Raw genomic sequence first — 22168 nt, 5'->3', positions numbered from 1 at the left:
GATAAGTTTTTCTTGTTCAGTCATGTTCAGTCATGTCTGACTCTTCATCACCCCATTTGGGTTTTCTTGACAGAGATACTGGAGTAGTTTGACATTTCCTTCTCCAGTTCATTTTATAGATGAGGAAACTGAGGCAAACAGGGTGAAGTGACTTGTCAGGATCACACAGAGTAAGTGTCTGAGTCCCGATTTGAAACGAGGAAGATGAGTCTTCCTAACTCCAGGCCTGAAATTCTATCCATTGTGCCAACTAGCTGCCCTTTATAAAGATAAATTACATATATTTTATATACTGTCTGAAGTTGATGAGAGATATTATTTTCTCTTAATATTTCTGCTGTTGTTATATTTGTGTAAGAGAGTAAGTTTCCCCAAATAAATGCATCCTAATTTTTAGAAGCTTTGTAACCCTAATTCCCTTCTACATTTATTATCCTTAGGAAATTACTAGTTTTCATTTTTGCCTCCAATTTGCTTCTCAGCTCATTCATCAAAGGAGAACTATTAAGAAACAAACAACTATGTCAGTTAGGATTTTAATGAATAAAGATGAAATGATAGTCTTAGTTGGCAGTTGATGCTTCAGAGTAAGTTTCTAGATGTTGGAAGTAATATTAATTTATCTCATGATTAGGGTTAATTTGTTCTATTTAATTTTATAGGTACATTAAACATTTCCAAAATATTCATGATTATTTTGGGAATCCAACCATTGTATTGTGACCCTCTCTTTCCTATGAAATATTTGATTTGTCTTGACCTTAATTCAAAATGAGTGATAATATCATATTTGTTTGACTGTCTTTTGCGTATTCTTTGTTCCTTAAAGAAAATACACAGTATAGCAATGTTTACTTGCGTGCGTACGTGTGTGTGTCTGTGTGTGTGTGTGTGTGTGTGTGTGTGTGTGTGTGTGTGTGTGTAGAGTAACAAGCAATGACATGGGTACTTATATAATGTATAATTTATAGTCCTTAAAATAGACTTTTTTTCTGTAATCCACTTTTTCCCATTGAGGATTCAGTTCTTCCACTCTCTCTCTCTCTTTTGGGTTAGATATAAATGAATGTGAATCAGAGCCCTGCAAGAATGGTGGGATCTGTACAGATCTTGTCGCCAACTATTCCTGTGAGTGCCCTGGTGAATTTATGGGAAGAAACTGCCAGTACAGTAAGTATCATGAATATACTGTTTTAGTTATGTCTATGCCATGTTTTATAAAAACCATGCCAATTGCTCTCTAGGCTACTGACAGATAACAAAAGAAAAAAAAGTTAATGAAGATGGTGTTTGTATTTACATCTCGAGAGTATTCAGTGCTATGATTACCGATTTCAAATTAGTGTTTGCATTACTAATATATGTATTTTCCAGCTATATTTCAATTAATGAGCTCATACAATGCTTTCTTTCTCACCCTGTCTTCTAACCTCCCCCTTTTCTAGTTTGCAAAATAGAAAAAAAGAAAGAAAAATCCTAGAAGCATTTCTTCAAAAAATGATAGCCCCAGTATGCACAACACTTAGCAAGAGGGAGTATGAAGAGATATAACAGTAAAATGAACATTGTCATTGTCAAGTTGCTTACCCTCTATGGATATTAGTTTCCCAAGTCATAAAATGGGGAATTTGAACTAGATGACCTCTATGGTCTCTTCCAGATATAGATCTATGAGTTTATGTTATAGTAAAAGGACTACTGACAAGAACTCAGAAGACTAGTGTTCTCAGTCTTCCTTGACTCCTTACTGAGCTAGGAAACCTTGAGTGTGTGGCATAGACTCGATGACACTTAGTTAACTATTTTGTAAAAGAGGGCACAACAATTTATAAAGCCAATATAGTTTAACGTAAAGTGCATTAGATTTCAGCAGAAAACCTGGGTTAGACACCTTGCAAACTGAACAAATTACTTTGCTTCTCTGGGTCTCACTTCTCTCTTCTCTAAAAGGAAGATGTAGGATTAAATGACTTCTGAGGTCTTTTCCAACTTAAAATCTACTATTTTGCCTGTTCTATTCCACAGTATGTTTTAAAAAATAAAATGCAAGCACTCCATAAATTGTAAAGGACTAACTATAGATAAGGTATTGTTTTTATTGAATTCTGAAGTATAATTAGTCCCCCTAGTATTGAAGTTTATTAAAATAATGAAATTTTTAAAATATTAAGGGATGGTGGGAGGGAAATGGCAAATACCCGGTGAGTTGAAACTAGAGAATAAATAGTCTCTGTCTCTCTCTCTTTTGTCTGTCTGTCTCTGTCTCCCTCTGTCTCTGTCTCTCTCTCCCTCCCTGTTTTTCCCTCTTCCCCCTCTCTGGGAAGAAGAATGAATAAATGAATGTAAGGCCAGTGTCAGGAGTGTTATATAAACAGATGAAAGGAACATATAGGCTACAGGGGTACAGGAGCAGGAAAGGAGAATGTGAAGGCAAAAGAAATGAAAAGAACAGAGAATTCAGAGAGAGCAGATTTGAGGGCTCTTGAATTCTGTCTGTGCTGTTACATTTTATACGTATGTGTGTGTGTGTGGGGTGGATGTATGTTTGTATGTATATACACACACATACACACATAGCCGTTCAGGGAAATATGTTTAATATAAATTTAATATAAATTTTCAATAATTTATTAATAAATAATTATATACATATATACACATGGCATATTCCCATTTTTAATTTATTTCTTTTTTAATTTAGTGTTTTATTTTTCCTTGATTGCATGTAAAAACAATTTTAGCACTCATTTTTAAAATTGAGTCACAAATTCTCTCCCTGCCTAGTTACTCCCCTCATTGAGAAGGCCAGCAATTTGATGTAGATTATATATTTGTAGTTTTGTAAAACAAATTTCCATATTAATCATGTAAAAGAAAACATAGACCAAATTAAAAATCCAAGAAAAATAAAGTTTTTTAAAAAAACTATGCTTCAATCTGTACTCGGACTGCATCAGCTCTCTCTCTGGGGGTGGACAGCATTTTTCACCATAAGTCCTTCAGAGTTTTCTTGGATCATTGTGTTGCTGACAATAACTTTTTTTCTTTTACATGGATATTTCCTCAAATAAGGATAAGGAAAGAGAGAATAAAGTTGCATAGCATTAGATGTTTAAGGATGGAAAAGACCTCAGATGTCATATCTAGTGACCATATTCTATTTCAACCTTCTCATTTTACAGATGAGGAAACCAAAGCATAGGGATGTTAAATGTCTTAGCCACCATTACTTAAAGCATAAAGTCAGAACATGGGCTTAGTTCTTCCAAATCCAACAGATTATCCCAGTCTGAATTTGCATAGCGAGAGCAATAGCAAAAAAAAAAATGTCAAACACAAATTTTGTCCACATTTTCACAAATACACATATTTTTGGAAATACTTAGCTACCAAATTCTGAAATGACTGTTTAGTAGTTGTGATGACCAGTGGATATATCTTTAGATTCAAAAGGATTAAAGATTCATCAGTGGTTATAAACTTGGAGAAACAAATCAAACCTCTGTTTTTGTTCATAAGTTATATGTTACCATGTTACTTATTTCAAATGTCACTTCTTTGTTTCAATATCTTAATAATTGGTAGACTCTCCAACCATATCAAATTATCCAAGGTATTATCCCTATTGACTTATATGATGACTGGAAATGTTGGATTGACAAGCTTTTGTATTACTGTTTATCATTTTATATGCTGTCCTTTTTAGTTCTCCATCAATCAGAGAAGGTGTTTGTTTTCTTTACTCCTTCCTCATCTCTATCTTTTCTATTTTTTTCTTGCAACATTGCCTTCACACTTTGAACAACACTACAGTCCAGGCTTTACGTGTACTTGTAAGGGAAATTATGTGAATGTCTATTTTTTGTTTTGCTTCCTATGAATTATACTACTATCAAATTTGCCTGTTGGCTCCATTTTATTAAATCTATTCATTAGTTTTTGAGTTACAATACTAATTAAGGATAACCCCTTTATATTTAAACAATCTAAATAATCCTATCAAATGCATTTCAATAATAATGATGTGGACCCATTACTCTAATTCATTCACTTCATCAGTGTACATTGTAAAGAACCCTAATGTTATTTGGAATTTGTGTCATAAGGCTTTCTAATTATGCCATTATAGTTAATTATATGAAAATAATAGTCACTACAAAATTCAATCACCTAGTCAAATATTTATCAGTAATAATTAAATTAGGTTAAGCATAAATTTTGTAACTTCATTGATTGCTTAAAATTTATGTAGAATATTCTGGTAATTGTTTACTAAAATGTACTTAGAAGAACGTTGCTCATTCAATTAAGAATTAATGACAAACTGGTTGACATACACTATCCTCTTCTGTAGATAAAAACATTAGGAAGGCCACATTTAACTTAATGATTTTGAAGCTTTATTGTTTTGTTATTTTAATTAAAATACAACTTTTATATGATGAACCAAACTCAGTGGTCTAATTTAGGTCTTTATTTAGAGGGCCCCTGGTATTCTTCAATGATGTGAGCCCAATTATTAAACCAGGCATTTTCATAAAGACCATGAAAGAAAAATATGATGATGAACTAGAATGAGCACATCCAGCATGAATGGAATAGAAGACTCCTTGCCATGTGTATTTAACAAAACATGATGTGATAATGAAAAGTAATGGCAAGATAAATTGAGAGGCCTTTAGTATGCTAATCTAAAAGAATGTGGCACTGCTTTTATATATTGGTCTATGTGTCTCATGGTACCTATGTACTACAAACCTGCATTTCCTCCTGGGTATTTAAATGTGACATGATTAAATTTCCAGGAATGGGACTAAGTTCATTCTTGTTCCTAACATTGTTTTTAGAAATGAAGATGGCCCTCATAGCTAAGGGCAGTTCTCACAAGGAAGGTGAATGGAATCTTGCAATCATACTAGCAAATGATGGGGTTTTTGCAGTCGAGCAAGTCTTTATTAACAACTAAGAGCAAATTCTCTAATTAAAAAAAAAGTAGATTTAAAAAAACACAAAACAAGTCATCTACCCTGCCCATCTACTTTCATCATGGAACTATTTCCCCTCCCCATTCACTATGTTTGCTCATGGAAGAATATATACATATACATATATGCGTATGCATACATATACATATACACATGCATATGCATATACACAAATACATACATGCACATACATATACATATGCATGTGCATAGGCATAGTCACACACATACACACAATACACGTATACATACACGCACACATATATACACATACATGAGAACACATACATACATGTGCACATATCCACAAATGGACGACATACATGTGTGCACACCTGCATGTGTGAATGCATGCGTAAGTTTCCATTTAAGCTTTTGGCCAACTAGGTAATCATTATAGAAATGCCTTTCTATGATAAGAATGTTTCCAATATGTTGGAATGTTAACCTAAGGATAAACTGGTTTACCCTTTGGTATTGGCTTGTACCTTAGCTATGTCTATGCCTATGTTCAGTAAGAGATAGGTTTCTTCAGAAATTTTTTGCTAATGGGACCCATAAATCATTAAAGTTCCCTTAAAATATGGAAGGAAGAGATTAATTGCTTACCTTTCTCCTTATTTCTCCAACAGACTGGATTGCACATCAGCAAGAGACCAAGCAGGATCAGTTTTCCTTGGTTGTTATAGCCTAGGGGTGGCCACATTAGTGATTAGATCCTTAGACATCATGTGCAGGGTGGGGGGTGGGGTGCTGAAACTCTCTGAAATATGACACACATACCTTCTGCTTCATCCTGCCCACTCCCACCACAACATCCCAAAAATTCAACACAAAAAGAACTAAAAAACATGTGACAGGCAGGATGCTAGGCCCCAGGGGATGCGAGTTCAAAGAATAAAACAATCCTCATTCAGGAAGCGTTTACATTCTAATGAGTGAAACAACAAATAGATTTTAAAATACCTAAAGCATAAATATGTGGTGAATAAATTCAAATATATACAAAGTAATTAAATACCAAACAGTTTTGAGGGGTAGGGAACTAGCAGCTGGGGGGTATCAAGAAAGGCTTCATGCAGAAAACAATGTTTTAGATACTTCTTAGAGGAAAAGAGAGATTTTATGAGGCCTGGGAGAGGAGGATGCATTCTAGGTTTGTGTGATGGTGAGGGCAAAGCACCAAAATAGGGGATGGAGCAGAAAGAAGGCTGGTTTGGGTGAATGACAGTGTAAGTCATCTGTAGGAGTCTGGGGTAATATCCAGGGAAGCTGGGAAGTTAGTTGAGAGCAGGTTGTGAAGGAATATGAACAGAGTTTATATTTTATCCTAGAAGTAATACAAAACCACTTAAATAGGGGGCGACTAGGTGGTGCAGTGAATAGAGCACCGGCCCTGGAGTCAGGAGGACCTGAATTCATATCCGGCCTCAGACACTTAACACAAAAACTAGTTGTGTGGCCTTGGGCAAGTCACTTAACCCCAATTGCCCTCCAAAAAGCAAAAAAAAAAAACTGAAATTGATGAAGCAACATGATCACATTTGAGCTTAAAGAAATTTCCTTTGGAAGGTGTGTAAGATGTACTAGAATGGGGAGAGCTCTTCCTGACCCCCCCTTTATTCTAGTGCCTCCCCTCTGAAATTTTCTCCAATTTATTTGATGTCTTTTCAACGTCTTCTCCAATAGACTGTGAGCTCCATGTGTGTGCATGCTTGTATATGTGTGTGTGTGTTTACTTTTTTTCATATCTCCAGAATCTAGCACCATGCCTGGCACATAAAAGATACTTAATAAATGCTTGTTAACTTGACGAATTAAAATGTTGTTGCAATAATCTGGACAGAACGTAATAAGAGATTGAAATAAATTGAGTTTGAGTAGAGAGAAGAGTTAACTGCCTAAGATGTTATGAAAGCAGAAAGGGCAAGATTTGGCAAATGATTACATGTTTGGAATGAGAGAGAGTGAGGAGACCAGAATAAACCTGAGGTCATGAAACTGGGAGACTGGAAGGATGGTAATACCTTTGAGAGAAATGGGTTAGGGGATACAACCTATGTATAGCTATTCTAAAAAGGTTGAGGCAGAAATGGACAATACTAAATATAATCTGATGTCCTTTGCTCAAAACATGGCAGGGAAGGGAACTTTGCAGATTTTAATAGATGGTCAGGTATCCCCAAGTGGGCCAATGCCTTCAAATGCTCCAATGTGGTCATGACACTACTGAAAAGGAGACAGCACAGTGGAGTGAAAGGAGTGCTGAATTTAAAGTCTGAAGACCTAGATTCAAATCTTGTCTCTGTCACTTACTGCCCATGTGTTATTGGGCAATTCATTTAATTTCTCTAGGCTTAAACTTCCTCATCTGTAAAATTAAAAGTTTGGAGATTCTAAAGCATGATCTTCTGAAAGGTAAACAAATTGATAGTTAAAAGTGATTATCATTTATATGTATATAAACACACCTATACATATAAACATATATGTGTGCATACACATTTATACCCACATATATGTGCATGCATACATGCATATATTTTAATAGATTAACATGATCCTAAAATGAAAATCAGGAGAACTCAAAGTATATCATAGTTTAGAGACACGGCAAACTTTATGGGAAATTTAGTAATACTTTCTCACTTCAGAATTTAAAAAATTTCATTTCATAAACTAAGGGGAAAAAATTGCTGGAAGTGAGAATGTTAAACAAGAATGTTAACCCAGCTGATCTGTTGTGTTGTCCTAAGGCAAACTCAAGGCAGATGCTACACCTTCCTAGAAGACATTCAGGTCACAACTCTTGTCCTTTAAAACACATGATTACATTAAAATCTGAAGGACAAAGGAAGTTTCATGTTGTGTCCACCCTGAATGTTCCTAACAAAGTCTCTGGAGTCAGAGTTTCAAATCACACCTCTAATAGTTGCTGCTTTTAACCACCTTGGGCCTCAATTTCCTATCTGAAAAGCGAAAGCTTTGCTGTAGATGACCTACATGTGTCCTTATCGTTTCAGGTCTGTATTTCTATGATCATCAATATGCCATATAATAAAATTATGAAAGGCAATTGAAACTGCCCTCCAGTACTCTTTCTAGAACTTCCCCTCAGTTCTCTCCCAGGCCATCACCTTTACACTGTCTACTGTCTCTTCTTTTCCCCTTGAATCTTGACCTTTGTCAAGCCAGTTCCACTCTACACTGCCCTCTTCTCTTGAGTCCCTGATACTTTTATCATTTCACCAATTGCACCCTGCCAAGCATCAGCCTTGTATCACTGTCAAGTCCTTCACTCCAGTCCTACACACAGGCTGCTGATCAAAGATGAAGAAAGTCATATGAATGTTCTGACTGGGTCCACTACTAACTTATGTTACACAACCTCAACAAGACCCTTGCTACTGCTAGGAAATTTGACTGTGCCTTCCTTTTCAACTCAATATTTTACTCTCCAAAGTAGCTCTTCCAAACCCTTTCTCCCTCCTTAAAACTTGTCTCACCCTCTTAAACTCTCTCAATTGAGGTCTTTGCCTTATAGTTTATTAAAAAAAATTGTGGCCATTTTCTGTGAACTCCATTTTCTCCCCTCTTCTTCATCTTTATATCACTCAGATGCCTACTATCACTTTCTATTCCTTCATTCCTGCCACACACAAAGAAGTGACTCTACTTTTTAGGAAGGTTAATCCCTATACTTGTTTAAGCAATCCCATTCCATCCCATCTCCTCCAACAGATTGCCCCCTCTGTCAACCTCATTCTATCATTTATTCTCAATCTCTCCCTCTCTACTGATTCCTTCCCTACTGCCTATGAACATGTCCATGTTTCCCTCAGCTGCAAAAAAAAAAAAAAGAAAAAAAAATCTCATTTAATCTTTCCCTCCTGTTAACTTTCGCCCTTTGTGGCTAAACTTCTGGAAAAGGTCATCTATACAACAGATGACTCCATATTTTCTCCTCTCACTCTCTTCTTAACTCCTCATAAGCCAGATCCCAACCTCATCAATGCACTGAAATTGGTCTCTCCAAAGATCCCAAGGATCTCTTAAAGGCATAATCCAATAGCCTTTTCTCATGCTCATTTTCCTTAACCTCTCTGCAGTTTATCACATTGATGGTCACCCTCTCCTCCCTGATACTTTCTTCTCTCCAGTTTTTCAGGCCACCACTCCCTCCTGCTTCTCTCATATGTCAGATCACTCAGCTACAATCCCTTTTGCTAAATTCTCATCCAGATCACCCACTCTAACCACAGATATTTCTCAGGCTTGTGTTCTTGGCCCTATTGTCCTGCTATGCTATGTCACTGCACCCAGTGACATTTAATTATGATCTGTATGCCAATGATTTCACATCTACCTCTCCTCTCTTCTTATGTTAAATATGTCTCCTTCTCTCCTTTGACATTGCCACCACTCTAGTGCAGGTCTACATCATTTTATCCATGGACAATTGCAATAAGCTGCTGGTGAGTCTGCCGGGTGCAAATTTCTCCCTTTTCCAATTACCAAAGTGATTTTCCTAAAGTACAGATATAACATGTCCTCCTCCCTCTTCCCATAATCAAAAAACTCCAGTGGCTCCCCATGGCTTCAATGGTCAAATGCAAAATCCTCCATTTGGCATTCAAAGCCCTCCGTAACCTAAGCCCTCCAACTTTTCCATTTTTCCTATACTTTACACCATGTGGCATACTCTTCAGACCTTTGACACTGGTCTATTTGGTGTTCCACAAACAGTGCATTCCACCTCATGGCTTCAAGCATTTTCTCTGACTGTCTCCCAGGTCTGGAATGCTCTGCCTCCTCTTCACCTAATGGCTGCCCTGGCTTTTTTAACATCCTAACTAAAATCCCATCTTTTCAGGAAGCCTTTCCTATTCTCTTTTCATCCTAGTTCAATGCTTCATTTAATTATTTCCTTTTTATCTCATAACTTTTTTGTACTTTTTCTTTACATTTTTTGGCTTGTCGTATTTGTTGTCTCCCCATTAGATTATGAACTTCTTGAGGGCAGGAACTGTCTTTTGCCTTCTTTTCATAGCACATTGCCTGGTACGTAGTAAGCACTTAATAATAGTTTATTGACTGCACAGGAAAATTTGATTGCATTGTTTGAATCTGGCCCTGCATGGCTGAGAAATCAGACCTGTTGCTTAGAGATCAGATTTCCTTAATACTTAACTTAGGAACTAGGTTATACTGACCAGAAACCCAGTCAGATGCAAAGACTTATGTAAAGAATGTAGGGAGTTTTCTCCCATTATAAAACTCAAGAAGCCTGTGTGTTTTATCTGGAAATTGCCCCTGTACTGGCCAGTCAGCTACTGTTTCTCTGTTCCTCTGTTGGAGTCCTATGTAAAAGTAATCTACAAATTCCCTGGACATTGGGCCACTTCTTTTTTTGGCTTCCCTCTCTACTGGACAACTTAATACATTTCTTTCTAAATGATGTCAGTTCTGAGTTTTGTTCTTAGCCAATAATGTTATGTTTTCAGAATGGAATAAATCAGAGTGGGGAATGTGAGATAAATCAACTGACTAATAGACTGGCCAGTATCTCTACCATTTTTTTGGCTTCCTTTATATTCACTCCTAGAAGCTTCCACTTTTCTTTCAGGAAAGTACTTTGGTGTTATTGAAGGCCTAGATCTGAACCCTAGCTTCTCTACAAATAGTTATTTGACCTTGAACAAGTCGTCTTAATTCTCTAGATCTCAGCATTTGATTTGTAAAATAAAGGGACTGGACTAGACCATCTCTAAATTGTCTTCTAGCTCTAATGATCTTATTATTTCCTCATTTCATTTATAGTGAAGATCCTCTAAGCCTCTCCAAAAATACTTGCAAAGAACACCTGTTTTGCATTCAATTATGCATGAGTTTCCCTGTTCCAGCTATCAGTGAAATGATAAAGTTGTGGTTTTGATTTACTCCTGTATCACCATTTAACTTCTAGTACTCTGTGTACATTTACTTACTCGATGGATAATAAATAGAAGTATTAAAAACAACAAAATTCAACGTGAAAGTTTAGGACCAAATGATTCATTTTCTTGCTTTTTAGGGCCAGAAGAAAACACACACACACACACACACACACACATACATACACACTGGTATGTTTCTGTTCTGCTTAAATTTAATGAATTTTAAATGCACCCATGAATTAATACATTTGATAAGAATCTTGGATACAGCAATGTGTTTATCTATAGTACAACTCTTCTATGTTATAAATCTTATTGACATGCAAATGTAACAGAGGGGATTTTATTTAGAAAATTTATGTGATACTCTCATAAAAGTCTCAAAGGAGTCACAAAATGCAACCTAAAAGCACTTGGAGAGATAAACACTATGGAGGGACTTGTGACTCTGACTACCAAAAGCAAACCACCTTGTTAAGTTTTATTTGTCATTATTTCAATGGCCTCTCCTACTAAAAGCAGTGGCTGATTATTTACTATATGAAGTGCTTCAATGAATAAGAAATAAGAATTTAATACTAATGTCGATAGGTCCTATGGATCATAGATTTGGAGCTGAATGTCGCTTAACAGTTAGCTAGTCCAATCTCCTAATTTTACAGATTAGGCACCTGGTCCCCAGAGAGGTTAACTGACTTGTCTACAGTCACAAAGGTAGTGAGTATCAGAACAGGTATTTGGAGCCTGGTGTCATGATTGCAAACTTATCTCTTCTTTCCACATTGTTGCAAGATTCCTGTTATTTTTCCAGATCCCAGTGGGTAAAATCAAATTTATGCTGTACAGCTACACAGTTGCTGGCTTTTTTCGTGCAACTGAGGACATGCGTGTTGAAAGCAATGGCAAGGGCAAAAATAACTGGCATAAAGAAAAAACATCATTTTATCTTTTCTTAAAATTTATCACTAATAGGAAAAAAGTAATAAAAGTATATATAAAATAAGAGGATATTAAATCTATGATGAATATATATAGTATTTCAATAGGCAGAAATATTCATAAATACATGCCCGTATATATTATACACAAATATGGCACTATGTCAAGGATCTCTATCCTTATCATTTCATATATTCTTTCCACAAATGCAGATAGCAACCCCATCATAAGTAGATGGAGTAAGAGTTTCTGGGCCCCTTAAATCAATAGTCTTAACATAGCTAGAATGTTGCAGTGATATGTCCATAATTCTAATATGGACAAACCCACAGGAAACTTGAATTTGTTGTCATAACCTTTACTTCTATACCATGCTCAAGCATTTCAATAGGACAAACATAATGTATTTGTATGATATATACATATATATATATATATATATCCTGATTAGAACTTAAGCATTTAAGTAAGTGATGTTTCAAAAAATATCTTGGTCAAAGGTTTAAAAAGGTTATATAAAGGTTAAAAGGTATATTTACTCTTCACAGAAAAAAAAACAATCATCTTGGTTCTTAGAATAGATATTAAGCAAATTTCTTGTCTTCAGGAAATTTAAAATTTATAAAGGCTCAAAATACAGGGCTGGGAATTAACAGAAATATATAGATTTTTGCTATCACTAAAGAATTAATAACTATGCTAAACCAAAAAAAAACTCTTTTCTACTAATTTTCACCATATATAATTTATACGTTTTAGGGCAAATGACATGAGACTTCACAGGCAATTTCTTATATGTATTTTAGTAATGTTTTATTTTTCACAATTAAATATAAAGACAATTCTTAACATTCACATTTTTAACTTGATTGATATGGCATGGAATAAACAAATTGACTTACGTAGAATTGTCATTTTCATTATATTGTCTTGGCCTAACCACAAACAATTAATATTTCTAAAATTGTTTGGGTCCAATTTTATTTGTGAGAAAAGTATTTTGTAACTGTGTTCATATAGTTTCTGGGTTTGTCTTGGCAGGTAGATTCCCAAACATTTTATATTGTCTACAGTTATTTTAAATGGAATTTCTTTTTTCTATCTCTTGCTGTTGGGCTGTATTAGTCATATGTAAAAATGCTGGTGATTTTTGTGGGTTTATTTTATATCCTACAACTTTGCTAAAAGTGGTTAATTATTTCAAGTAGTTTGTAATTGATTCTCCAGGATTCTTTAAATACACCATCATATCATCTGCAAAGAGTGATAATTTTGTTTCCTCATTGCTTATTCTAATTCCTTCTATTTTTTTCCTTTCTTGTTGCTATAGATAGCATTTCTAATATTATACTTAGTAATAAATTATAATGAGCATCCTTGCTTCACCCCTAATCTTATTGGGAAGGCTTCTAGCATATCCCCATTATATAATGCTTGCTAATGGTTTTTGATAAACATATCATTTTTAGGGAGAGTTCAATCTATCCCTATTTACTATAGTGTTTTTATAGGAATAGGTTTTGTATTTTACCAAAAGGTTTTTTCTGCCTCTATTGATGATATTTAGATATTGAGATAATCATATGATATTTTCTGATTTTGTTATTGATATGGTCAATTACACTGATAGTTTTCCTAATACTGAATCAGCCCTGCATTCCCAGTACAAATCCTATCTGGTCATAGTGTATGCTCTTTGTGATATATTGCTCTAATTTCCTTGCTAGTATTTTGTTTAAATTTTTGCATCAGTATTCATCAGGCAAACTGGTCTATAGTTTTATTTCTCTGTTTTCTCTATTTCTGATATAGGCATAAGTACCATATTTCTGTTGTAAAAGAATTTTGGTACAACTCAATTATATATATATATATATATATATATATATACACATATATTTTAATAATGTCGTGTAATATAGTTATAAAATTGTTAAAAAGTAAGTATAGGAAAATATTATAGGAACTCAAAAGGAAACCAAAAGAAAAAGGAAAATTTTATCCTTATTTTGGAATTTGAATTGGGGGTAACACATAATGTTACTTCTTCCTGTCATAAATGCTATTTTCTATGCCTACTGAATTGCCCTGTAGAAATATGAAGTAAAAAAGGAATTACTATGGAGCTCTGGTTAATTGGTCTGTGGGGAGGAAAATTTATCTCATATCTGGTACTTCTTTTATGTATCAAAAAGAATTAGGAAATTAATTCAGATTTAGATTTAGGGAAACAATATATCTTTAAACTTTTTTTCATGCCTGAGATAACCTTTCCCTTTTTCTTTAGTCTATGTACTTGTAAAAGATGAGTGTATAAATACAATCATCCAGTGTTGTTGTCTTTAAGATAACCATTTATCTTCATTTAATTTCCTTAAACTTCATGTGGTTAGAATACATGCATGAAAGAGAACACTATTAAAAGCATATCAGTTACTCTAACAAAAAATAGAAATCTTATTATGGACATTCTTGTCTTTACAAACATAAATAGATTTAGATTCAATGAGAGAACCTCATTGAATTCCTCATATCTGACACCAAGTGACATCTTCAATCACATGCTTCTGGGTATATTTTTTTCCAAATATTCCCCAAAAACTTTATACAGAGATTTCCTACTTTGAAATTCGTCTTCTGTACCTTAAAATGATAATACACTGAAGGAGAAAGAAAAAATGCAAAATATTAAAATAGGCCCATAGGACTTGTTAAGCTCCTTTAATAAATTGAATCAGATTCTCATTGCTTGATGTTTTTAAATTTGATGGAAATAATTCCTAAGCAACTAGTTGATTTTTAATTTGCATCAGCATCATGTAGTGATTATGATTTTGCCCAGAATTATACTTTCTCTCCCACTTTAAGTTTATTTCTAAATTTCTCATGTTTATGAAGACAGGGATATAAAGACAAAGGACATTAGCAGAATGTTAATGTTAAGAAAATTTAGGAAGAGGGAGCCCCAAAAGGAAAATATCCAAAGAAGTAAGAGGGGATAACTGATGCCCTTCCCCCATCTAAGTCCTATCCATAATACAAGACCTACACCAAACATTGCTTTTCTGAAACTTTTGCAGATCTGAAAGCATTGTTCTTTTCTCTCACACTCTAAGGCACTTATTATCTATGGAATATTACATTATTAATATTATCTTAACCTTTTTTATCTAGACCACATTTACAATTAACCAGATACCACAATCAATTAACCATCTACTGTTTTCTAGGTCTGGTATTTCAGCAATGTAGTTATTCAGTATTTTATTTTTAATTTTTTTCCCAGTTAACAAACATTCATTTTCTCTCCCTTCTCTCTTCCTTCCACTCCTGGGATAGAAGAATAAAGAAAAGTAAAAAAAACCAAAACAGAAACCTTATAGTATATATGCATAGCAGAACAAAACAAATGCATATATTGGCCATGTCCAAAAATGTGTGCTTCATTATGCATATTTAATCCATAACCTCTCTGTCAGACAGTGGGCAACAGTTTTCAACACAAGTGATGATGAATGGAACCCTAGAATCATGGTTAATCATTACCTTAGATCAGAGTTCCTAAATCTTTTGAATTTGCTGTTACAATTTTGTTATATCATAAATTGTTCTCCTGGTTTTGCTAATATCACTTTGTAGCAGTTCATACAACTCTTTTCTCTAAAAGCACCCCCATTTGTCATTTCTTGTCAGCACAATAGTATTCTATTATATTAATAGAATGTAATTTGTTCAATCACAACTGATAATGCCCCTTCAGTTTCTACTTCATCTCAAAACACAGATAATATTTTTTGTACATTTAAGACATCTTTCTATTTATTTGAACTCTTTGGGTTATAGGTCTAAAAGTAGTATTGCTGTGTTTATTTTGTAGTTTAGATAATGTTACTACTAGAGTTGCTTAATCCAGAAAACACTGTAAAACACTATACTCATTTCAGAGGTAGCAGTTCATTAAGTAGTGGATGCCAGCCACATAAGACTCAAAGTCATACTAAAGAGAGTACAAGTATGTTCTGTTATCATTTGTAATGCTATTCAAACATATTACAACTGAAAACAATTCCCTGTATGCAGTTATTTGCCAAACACATTTTGTCTAAATTCCTTTGGAAACAAAGTGGCTTGTTTTTATTAATTCTGCTTAATCCTATATCTTCAGTACCATACTTAAAACCAAGAAATTCCTGAAAATTCCCCTAAGCCCATCTTTACTCAAGGAGTATATCCAAACAACCAAAATTAAAATATGAAATTTTGACTACCTGCATTTTCAGTTCAGAGAGTGCAAATATTCAAGCTCTAGTCCTAACAACCACTAATTTTCTAAGTATATTTGTATGAAACTATTAACCTCCACTGAACATCTATTTCCTTACATAATGCACGATAAGATTGGATTAATTGATCTCTAAGGTCCTTTTACACCATAATTTCATACTACTGTTAGGTAAAACACACACACACACACACACACACACATAATGCATGCACATAAATACAAGTGCAGATGCAAAGCATTGAACCCAATGTAATCTAGGCACCAGAGTTTCTCAGATGTCAAGAAAAAGACTGATTAAATTTTGGGCAATTTCTCCCCTACTTAGTTAGTTTACCTTATTTGTACAATCAAAGAAACTCACTATGTCACATCAGATAGAGGGCAATCACCAATTTTTCTTGCAGGCCCATAATTTTCAAAAACCCAAAGAAGAAAAGTAATGTATATGAGTAAAAGAAAATTAATAGAACTTACATAGGAAATGGTGATTTCTAGTGAGGAACCTTAGGCTTTCACAGCCATGCAGTAGCTAGGGTGTAGGGAGGGGCCAGGTCCCTGTCCCTCAAACTCTTCCTCAGTATTTAACTCCAACAGTTCCCTCTAGTTCTCAGATGATTATCAGTTCCATTCTCTGATCCAGTTTCTCTGGACATTCAGCAATCATAAACTGAGAACTCCTTGAGAGAAGGGACAATTTTTCCCTTGTTTGTTTTGATTTGCCTTTCCTTGTATTCCAAGAACAGATTCTAAAACTTCACTCTTTGCCTTTTAATATGCCTTGTATATTAAAAGCCCCCATTCAATGGAATAGAACGGGTACATAATACATAGTAGTAAATGACCAAAGTAATCTAGTTTTTGATAAACACAAAGATTCAAGCTTTTGGACCAGAACTCGGAATTTTTTTTTTGGGGGGGGGATTGCTTATAAAACTGAAAAGCAATTTGGCAGAAACAAGATATAGAGCAACAACTCATACCACATACCAAGATAAGGTAAAAATGTGTACATGATTTAGACACAAGGGGTGATACCATAAGTAAAATTAGGGGAATATGTAAAAATTTTTGTCAGATCTGTGCATAAGGGAAGGATCACAGGAAGTAGAATGGATAGATTTTATTTCATAAAATTAAAAGGGATTTGCACAAACAAAACCAGTGCAGACACGATTGTAAATGTAGTGTTGGGGAAAATTTGGACACTAATGCACTGTTTATGGAGTTGTGAAATTGTCTATGCATTCTAGAGAATGATTTGGAACTATATTCAAAGGTCTGTAAAACTTTGTATAACCTTTAAGCAATACAATTACTATTTCTATATCCTAAAAAGAGCAAAGAAAAACAAAATGAACTTATTTGTACAAAAATATTTATAGCATCTCTTTTTGTAATGAAAAGGAATTGTAAATTGACAGGATGCCTATCAATTGGGTAATGCCTGAACGAGTTATGGTATATGGTTGTGATGTAATTCTATTTTAGTTTGAGAAATGGTGAGCAAGATGGTTTCAGAAGAAGGTAGGACTATTTATATGAACTGATATAGAGTGAGGTGAGCAGGACTAGAACATTGTACACAGTGACAGCAGTTTTGTATGATGAGCAACTAAATAACTGGGCTGATCAATTCAATGACTCAGTGACATTTTGAAGTACTTGTGATGAAAAATCCTTTCCACATCTAGAAAGAGAATAGATGGAGTCTGAGTATGGATTGAAGGATAATCTTATTTTTCCTGCTTTATTATTGCAACATGATTGATACAGAAGTATGTTTTGAATGATTTCAGTTCCTATCAAAATTCTTGTGTTCTCAATGGGAGAAGGAAGAGGGGAAGGGAGGGAGAGAACTCAGAATTCAATTTAAAAAATGAATGTTAGAAATAAATAAATAAGAAATTTTTAGAAAACCTTTATAGCCGGGGGGTGGAGCCAAAATGGCAGCATAGAAGCAGGAAAAGTCCCTGCCCTCCCCCCTAACCAACTCAAATACCTATAAAAATGTCTCTAAACAAATTTTAGGGCTACAGAACCTACAAAGTGACATAGAGAAATAAATCACCTGCTAAAGACAGCCCTGCAGGCAGACAGGAAGGGTTCATCACAGCCTCTGGGAGCAGAGCCCAGCCCCACAAGAGCCTGTGGGTGTAGCCAAAGGGTGGCCTAACCAGCCGCAGCCAGAGGAACATTGGGGGAGTAGATCACCAGCAGCTGTGGCAGTTTCCAGAATTATTGACACATAAATACCAAAGTCAAAGTGAGAGGTCAGTGTAGACTTTGGGAACAGGGTGTGTGGGAGTGTGGTCCAGCCTCTGCCCCACAGGGAGAAGCTGCTGAGGCATGGTGGCCACAGGCATATGGCTACTTCAGAGCTCCTGACTTGCAGATTTTAGGGACACCAAGCAACCATTCTGAGGGGGTAATTTCTCTTGCTTTAACCTGCTTGGATCTGGATTGCTGTCTAGGGTGGATGTCCTAGGGTGTGTGACCAGTGAGCCAGAAAGGGTGAAAGCTTCAAAGAGGAAAGCCAACCAATAGCTCCAGCAGCTGTAAAAACCCCATCAATTCTGGACAAAGTTCTCTCTGGAAGCAGAGTTCTACTGTGGCAAAGAGCTCAAAGTCAAGTAATTGCCTGGCAATATGAGCAAGCAAAGGAAGCAAAGCAAGCATAGCAATCAAACCTAACATTCATTTTGGGTGTGGGGGAGACAAAAAGGATAAAAGCATGGAATGGGAGGAATACAAAAAAATCAGAACTCCTGCACCAAAAGCTTCCAAGAAAAATATGAGCTGGTTACATGCCATAGAGGAGCTTAAAAAGGATTTTGAAAACCAAATAGGAGAAGTGGAGGAAAAATTGGGAAGAAAAATGAGAATGATGCAAGAAAATCTTGAAAAGCAAGTCAAGAACCTGATTGAAGAAAATAACACCTTACAAAATAGACTAACTAAAATGACAAAAGAGGCTCAGAAAGCCAATGCGGAGAATGCCTTAAAAAGCTGAATTTGCCTGATGAAAAAAGAATCTCAAAAGCTCACAGAAGAGCATTATTCCTTCAGAATTATATTGGGGCAAATAGAAGCTAGTGACTTTATGAGAAATCAAGATACTATTAAATAGATCCAAAGAAATGAAAAAAATAGAAAGCAATGTGAATATCTCATTGAAAAAACCACTGACCTCCAAAATAGAGGAGAAATAATTTAAAAATTATTGGACTACCTCAAAGCCATCATCAAAAATAGAACCTAGAAATCATGCTTCAAGAAATTCTCAAGGAAAATCGCCCTGATATTATAAAACCAGAGGGAAAAATGGAGGTTTAAAGAATCAACTGATCACCTCCTGAAAAAAAGACCCCAAAAGGAAAACTTCTAGGAATATTATAGTCAGGTTCTGGAGTTTCCAGATCAAGAAGAAAATATTACAAACAGCCAAGAAGAAACAATTTGAATATTGTGGAAACACAATCAGGATAACACAGGATTTGGCAGCTTATACATTGAGGGATTGAAGGGCTTGAAATATGCTGTTCTGCAGGTCAAAGGAGCTGGGATTAAAACCAAGAATCACCTACCCAGCAAAAATGAGTATCATGTTTCAGGGGAAAATATTGTCATTCAATGAAACGGAGGACTTTCAAGCATTCCTAATGAAAAAAAAAAGAGTTGAATAAAAAATTTGACAATCAGATACAAGAAGCAAGAGAAGCATGAGAAGCTGAACAGTGAAAGGAAATCATAAGGAACTTATCAAAGTTGAAATATTTGCATTCCTACATGGAAAAATTATAATTGTAACTGATAAAACTTTTCTCAGTATGAAAATAGTTGAAGGGAATGTAAATGTATGTGTGTGTATATATACACACACACATATAAAATAGATATATCTATATAGGAGGGTATATGGGCTTATGGATACATATGTGACTGTATGTATATATGTGTAAAGATGTACATAGACAGAGGGCACAAGACCAATTGAATAGGAAGGGCTGATACTTAAAATATGAAATTGAGAGATGATAGAGGAATATAATGAGAGGAGATGGGAGGACACAGAATGGGGTAAATTATCTCATATAGAAGAGGTAAGGGAAAACTTTTACAGTGGAGGAGAAGAACAGGAAGGCAAAAGGGAATGGATTATCCTTACTGTCATTGAATTTGGCTCAGGGAGGGAATGACATACCCACTAAATAGGGTATCTCACCCTACAGGGGGGTAGGGGGAAAGGGGATGAGAGTGGGGATGATAGAGGGGAGGGCAGGTTGGGGGTGGGTAGGAAGTTAGGAGCACACACTTTTGAAAGGGACAGAGCCAAAGTAGAGAATAGAACATGTCAGGAGTGGGATAGCATGGACAGAAATACAGACAGTCTTTCACAATATACCCACTATGGAAATGTTTTGAGTAGCTACACATGTACAACCTATATTGAATTGCCTATCTTCCCAGTAAGGGTGGGTGATGAGGGAGGAAGGGAAAGAATCTGGAATTCAAAGTTTTAAAATCAAATGTTATATATATATATTTACATACAGCTGGGAAATAAGATATACAGGCACTGGGGTATACCGATCCATCTTGCCCTACTGGAAAATAGGAGGGAGAATGGAGGTGGATATAGAAGGGAGCAGATTGGAGGAGGGGGTATACATTGGGATAACTGCTTTGGAGTGGTGGGTAGGGGAAAGACAGGGAGAAAATTTGTAACTCAAAATCTTGTGGAAATGAATGATGTAAACTAAAAATAACATAAAACTTAATTTAAAAAGATACAAACAACCTCATTATAGCTTGAATCAAAATAAAACACAAAAACAAAATAAATATTTATAGAACTCCTGTCATATAAGACACCATGCTAGGTTACAATACAAGGTGGTATTTGGCAGGGTAAACAAGGAAAACTACTAAGATGTATGATAAAACGAGAAGATTACAATTGAATTGAAAATAAAGTAGCAAAACCTTAAATAACTGCATACAGTTCACATTATAATTCAAAACAATAAAATATGTCACATATTTCTTTAAAAATAAATGATGCAGGCCCTCCCTAGAGGATCAGAGAAGATGACTATATCATCAGGATGGTCTGAAAATGGATAGCATATTTGAGTTTGATCTTCAGTCATGAGTAAGATTTGGAGAGACAAAAGGGAATAGAATTTATCAATAATCTCCTCTAACTTTTTCAATCATTTCATTTTCACTGAATTTTCTATTTATAAATATATTCAACATTTCCCTATCTGAGGAAAGAAAAAAAACCTTTCCCAGACACTCTATTATATGATCAAGCTATCTTTTTTTTTTCTGATTTCTTTTACTGCCTAACTTCTAATGTCAATAATGTATCCTCTATTAGAACACAGGCTACTTACAGGCAGGGCCTTGTCTTTGTATCTCAAGAGCCTAGGGCATAAGCAATTTGGGCAAGATTTATAATAAGCATAATATGTAATCAGCATAATGACTTACATGAGCTGAATTAAAGTAGAAGCTAAAGGAAAAAATAGACAAAATGACTAAGACAATGTATGTGTAAGGGTAAAAAAAACAGAGCAACTAAAACTGAATTTTGCAAAAGTATAAAAAACAAAATTGACTTCAAAGAAGAGACATGGACAGACTCCCCCATTCCTTTGCAGATATACGGGTCCATGGGTGTGGAACATTACATACCCAATTTTTTTAATGTGTTAGTTGATGTGCTGGAGTTCTTTTTCTCTTCTTCAAAATGTCTCTCTGAGAACAGCTAGAACAGGGATACAGGAGGAAATACAGGGAATATGCAAACAAAATATATTAGTGAAATCCAATTTAATAGTTTTTTTTCTCAAAGAAAAGAGAAACTCACTATGTGACATCATCTAGTGGGCTATCACCACTTTTTTCTTGCAAACCCATAGTTTTCTTTTTTTTTGCTTTTTTTTTGGAGGGCAATTGAGGTTGAGTGATTTGCCCAAGGTCTCATGGCTAGTTTTTGTGTTAAGTGGCTGAGGCTG

The 22168-nt window shown here is 35.0% G+C and overlaps 1 protein-coding gene across 3 annotated transcripts in view; it reads left to right on the top strand.

The window, feature by feature from the left end:
- EDIL3 (EGF like repeats and discoidin domains 3) overlaps nt 1-22168 on the top strand; it is a 629193-nt gene that overhangs the window by 343407 nt on the left and 263618 nt on the right. For all 3 annotated transcript variants that reach the window (XM_069085066.1, XM_069085065.1, XM_069085067.1), the window contains one exon: nt 1057-1170. In XM_069085066.1, coding sequence (XP_068941167.1) covers nt 1057-1170 — 114 coding nt within the window. The remainder of the gene's footprint in view (nt 1-1056; nt 1171-22168) is intronic.

Source organism: Petaurus breviceps, unplaced genomic scaffold (genome assembly GCF_028583685.1).
Source record: "Petaurus breviceps papuanus isolate PSGF00001 unplaced genomic scaffold, PetGlider_PUasm1.0 175, whole genome shotgun sequence".
NCBI lineage: Eukaryota > Metazoa > Chordata > Mammalia > Diprotodontia > Petauridae > Petaurus > Petaurus breviceps.
This window is presented reverse-complemented; position numbering and strand designations above follow the sequence as displayed.